The sequence below is a fragment of the Mus caroli genome, chromosome 9, assembly GCF_900094665.2.
Source record: "Mus caroli chromosome 9, CAROLI_EIJ_v1.1, whole genome shotgun sequence".
In the NCBI taxonomy this organism is placed as follows: domain Eukaryota; kingdom Metazoa; phylum Chordata; class Mammalia; order Rodentia; family Muridae; genus Mus; species Mus caroli.
Window position 1 is genome coordinate 31,386,838 of NC_034578.1, and position 4,665 is coordinate 31,391,502.

At 37.0% G+C, this 4,665-nt stretch overlaps 1 protein-coding gene across 1 annotated transcript; it reads right to left on the reverse strand.

Annotated features, from left to right (window-relative positions):
• Positions 1-2,762: 2,762 nt before the first annotated feature.
• Positions 2,763-4,333, reverse strand: LOC110301034 (prostate and testis expressed protein 4-like). Its single transcript, XM_021171252.1, has 3 exons — positions 4,058-4,333; positions 3,345-3,473; positions 2,763-2,999 (listed from the first exon to the last, which is right to left on the reverse strand). Exons 1-3 carry the CDS (start codon positions 4,107-4,109, stop codon positions 2,851-2,853), a joined length of 330 nt encoding a protein of 109 aa, XP_021026911.1. The 5' UTR covers positions 4,110-4,333; the 3' UTR covers positions 2,763-2,850.
• Positions 4,334-4,665: the final 332 nt, after the last annotated feature.

A 4,665-nucleotide genomic window follows, 5' to 3' on the forward strand; every position in this document is an offset into this window, starting at 1 on the left:
GTCTCAAGGCTGAAGCTAAAGCAGAAAGCACAGAGGAATGCTGCACCCTGGTTTTCTCTCTATGGTTGCTCAGCTTTCTTTCTTTTATTTAAGAGAAGGAAGGGTTTAATTGTTTAATTGTTTCAGCTTACAGCTCTCAAGTCAACATCATTCAGAAAATCAGACAGGGACTGATGCAGCGGTCAAAGAGGAGGGCTGCCCACTGCATAGCCCCCAGTGGCTAACTCATCCTGCTTTCTTATATCAGCACTACTTGCCCAGGAGTGGCACTACACACAGTGAGCTGTGATCTTTTCACATCAACCATTAATCAAGAAAATGTACCAAAGGCTTGTCGACAGGCCAATCTTGGGGGATATCTTCTCAATCGAAGTTCCCTCTTCCCAAAGGACTCTAGCTCATGTCAACTAAACATAAAACAGTTTATGAGCTTGGAGAAATACAGTCTTGGGGTTTCCTAGAAGGCCAGTCTCCCCTGGAGCAAAGTGGAAAAACCACTTCCAGTTAATAGATTTGGAAGAAAGAATGGAGAAGAGCCTGGCTCAGCTGGTGTCACACCTGGAAGCCTTCAGGCACACAAATTTCATATTGGAAAGAATCAACTCATCATTCTCTGCTGGTTTTCATACTGGTATTGGTATTGGACCCCCTAAGCCATAACCATTAGAAATGGAGCTTTAATTACAGTATAACAAACATATCAATGTTTGTATGAATGCTTTAGGATTCATATGTTTTGATGCCTACTCTCTCAACTGTAGGCAGTGTTTTATATCTGTGCAAGCATCAAAAGAAGAACTGTTTGAAAGAGAAAGATAATTTAAAAAATCTTACGTGTGAATACATTCTCTGGAACCTGTTCCCCAGATAACGAACACAGATGATATTTTTCACTCCCATTGCCATATGTTTCTTATTTCCTCTTGTATTCTATCTTCTTACATTTAATGGTCACACTGTACATTGAGTCTTTGGTCCCTAAACCCATATTTAATATGTTATTAAATATGATTATTCTAGTTACCAGCTGTTCTTATGTTCTACTCAGTTGAAGGTTCTTTTCTGTCACCATCCATAGGACTATCTCTTCTGGGTAATGAAAGAATTTACTGAAAGCAAGGGTTATCTATGTTTATATTGATTTAATTGGAAACAGTAAGAATAACAAGTGACTTGTATGATCACTTAGACTATCATGAGATCAGCTAGCCTCTGTGATCATATTCAGTGACATAAATTTCTGATGCTTGGAAAGTCTCTAGTCTTGAGTAAAAATGAAGCTTAAAGTAGGATCAGAAATAAGATGAGGATTTCTTTGAATTACATGTCCCAAGCACTGTCTATCAGTGTGAGAAGGCATCGCAGGAACTCAAGCAGAAAGACAAAGAAAGTAACCATGAAGGGATGTTGTTTTTGGCTTTCTCCCCATGGCTTACTCAGACAACTTTCTTGGGATCACCTGTCCAGGGATGACACCACCCAATGTGACTCCCTTTAATATCAATCACTAACCAAGAACATACCCTACAGACATGACCATAGAGCAGTCTAATAGAGGCAATTCCTCTAAAATTCACAGTTTTGTGGGTTAGGCTTGAATATTTGAACTTTGATTATGTCTGCTTCTAACTTTTCAAATTATAATGGACTGATTCTAATGCATAAAATGATATGTAATATATAAACATACATACACACTCTACTAATCACACATTATGTTAAAAATCAATGACATGAAAATCAATATACTGAAAGCATACTGAAATATTTTCATTTAAATTACTAACATAAAATCTAGTGAGAGAATTTTTTCACTGAAGTATGGGGTCAAAGAAGTTGAATAAATTCAGGATGTCATAAAAAATCTAAAATCATGGGATTTTAACTACTGACACTGGAAAAGTAAAAAGACAGACTAACTTCTTTTTCATACTTTTCCTGTCCTTTATTGGTATTCTCTATCATTTTTCCGAAAGCAAAGAACAAATGATAATAACAGGACACCTTTTCTTTGGTGAAACTAGCTGTGGCATAAGCAGAGTGTTGAGTCCTGTCTGGATTAGAGTGCTACTTTCAAAGGTCAGCTCAGGTTTCTGTAGTATGATTTCAGCAAAGATTATAGTAATCATCTGCAGCTTCTATGGAGGAACTACAAAGTTTTTAAAACAGTGAGGATGCCAGGAGAGATGAGAGCAGTACTATCTAGCCATGATGAAAAATTGCTCAGGAAAGAACATCCACAACTCAACAAATCATTTAGTTGATTTGTTGTCTACTATCAATGTAGGAACAAAAAAATACATGTATGCATGAATGGTCTTCCATTTAGATGAGTCTTGGATCTCTATCCTTGTACCTGTGGGGTTTTTAAATATCTTGCTTTCACTTAGGGAAAGGTCCTCCAGTTGCCTCTCTAAATTTGTGGTAAGAAAAGGAGTGAGCAGTTCTATGCTTTTAATTTAAATTTACGTTTCTCACTTTCAAGGGTGAGAAAACGTCATTTGTAAAACATGCCTCTTACAAATTATAATAATTTATTCTCCTTGGACAACTACAGAAAATCTCTATACAAGACTATAAACCAAATGTCAGCTATTTGACCCAGTTGTTCTTAGAGTACCCACCAAGGGTCTGGAATAAAAATGTGATCTCCCTGGCATGACATAGATGTATTGAGGAAGGAGAAGGTAAGAAAAGAATTCTGTAGAATGAGTGTATATCCAGCATATTTTCCCCTTTGGGCATACCATATCACTCTTTCAGCAGGGTAGAAATATCATTTATTTGAATTTATTTGAAAAAATAAGATGAGGAAGACTGGAAGAAGCCATAAGATAATCTGAAGGCTCTTCAGGACCATCCATCACTTGGCACAGCAATATCATTGCAAAAGTCAAATTTCTTACAACATTTTATCAATATTGTATAATCATCATAGTAATAATCATCTGTTGTACAGTTTTTCTGGCATCTAGAGTATGCATCATTTGGTGTATGTACTGTGGGAAACAAAAATAGAGTTAATATATTGTTTTGAATGAAGCAAACCACAAATCCAAGTAAAGAAAGTGAACCAAGATTATGTTAAATGACAAACTATTTTTCTATAATATCGATTAATCCTACACTGGCTTGACACTGTAGATATTGAAGCAAACTGTGACTGATCCCTCTCAGACATGAAGGCACAAAGTACTTGGTAAACATTTATTTTGTTCTAGGCTTTGTGGAGATCCTGAGTTCAACTGATTATGTCCTTGAGGCTCCAATATCATAAGAATGAATTTGAGCCCTGAAGAGAAAGATGCACTGTCTCTCCCCCATTAACTGCACACGCTACTTACCATTGTAAGGTGAAATCCACAATCTAACAGTCAGACAAGATTCACCATCTTTGGCGGTGCATGTTCTCATTTTGTGTATACATTTCTGATGTGAATAGGATTTACATTCTCTACACATGAGAGCTAAAGCTGCAAGAAATAAAGAGAAAAACTATGCTGAAAGAAAAGGGAAACACCCAAACTCTCAGGCTGCTTGACTTCATTAAGGTTTTGCCTTACAGAGATATGTTTCAGGTAGCATCATATTTTAAACAAATGGATGATCTAATCCTCTCCCTTTAGAAGCCAGTGGCAAAACTGATAGGTAGGGAGACTGAGGATTCTCCACAGCATCACACTGCCTTTAGTTTGTTTTCTCCATTTCCACATTTACTATAGGTAGAATGAAGAGAGGAGTTTCCTCAGAGTTGGGGCAAAATTCAAGGTTCAGTTAGGTAGCAGTACTATGGTGGCTGTGAATTTCTTACCCCACAGATTAAGTCATAATTTAGTAAATATAGAAGCCACAAGGTTATTTCAAGTCTCTAGTGAAGAATAAGTTAAGTAAAAACAGAAGTCTAATGGCCAGGATTAAAGCTTCTCTCTTGGTGAAACTGAACATTATTCCAACTTAAGCCCACAGACCCACCCCCCAAAGTGTTTACTAAAATTATGACAGAGTTCAAGCTAAGTTGATCCCTTAGCTGTTAAGAAACCAGCCTTCCAATATTTACCAGTTTGCATACAGAGTAGCAGAACAATGCTCAGCTCCTGTGCTTTTCCCATTGAGGATTTTCTAACTCTTGTAGCAGGTGTTGGAAAGAAACGGAACTAGATGATAGGCTAGCACAGACTGATAAGTAGCCAACTATTTTATAACTCTCTTTATTGGCCAATATGAACATGAAAGGCAAAACTAGATGCCAATCTAAGTCATGATAACCTGGCAATTTTCCAGATCTTTCTTCTGTGACGAATTTTTCTCTTGTTCCTCCTCAGATATAATATTGCTGAAATTGTAAAATAACCAAAAGCAATCTCATCCCAGGGATTTTTATGTACAGTATGTAAAATATGTAGCTCAAAACTCCTAGTCTGTATGAGGCACCTTGAAGTAATATGTAAATAACCCATTTTCCCAATCACAGAAAGGAGTGATCACCCCAAAAGAAGAAAGTAGACAGTCACCATGAGGTGAACTGCTGCCACCAGAGACTCCATCTACAAAGTCATGAGGGATTTAGTACATAAAGTCTTAACTAGGCTTTAACGATGGTACATTTTTAAAAAATGAAGGCAGTGTTTCATTGGGATCCAGATTTCTTTGAGGAATAAATGGGCT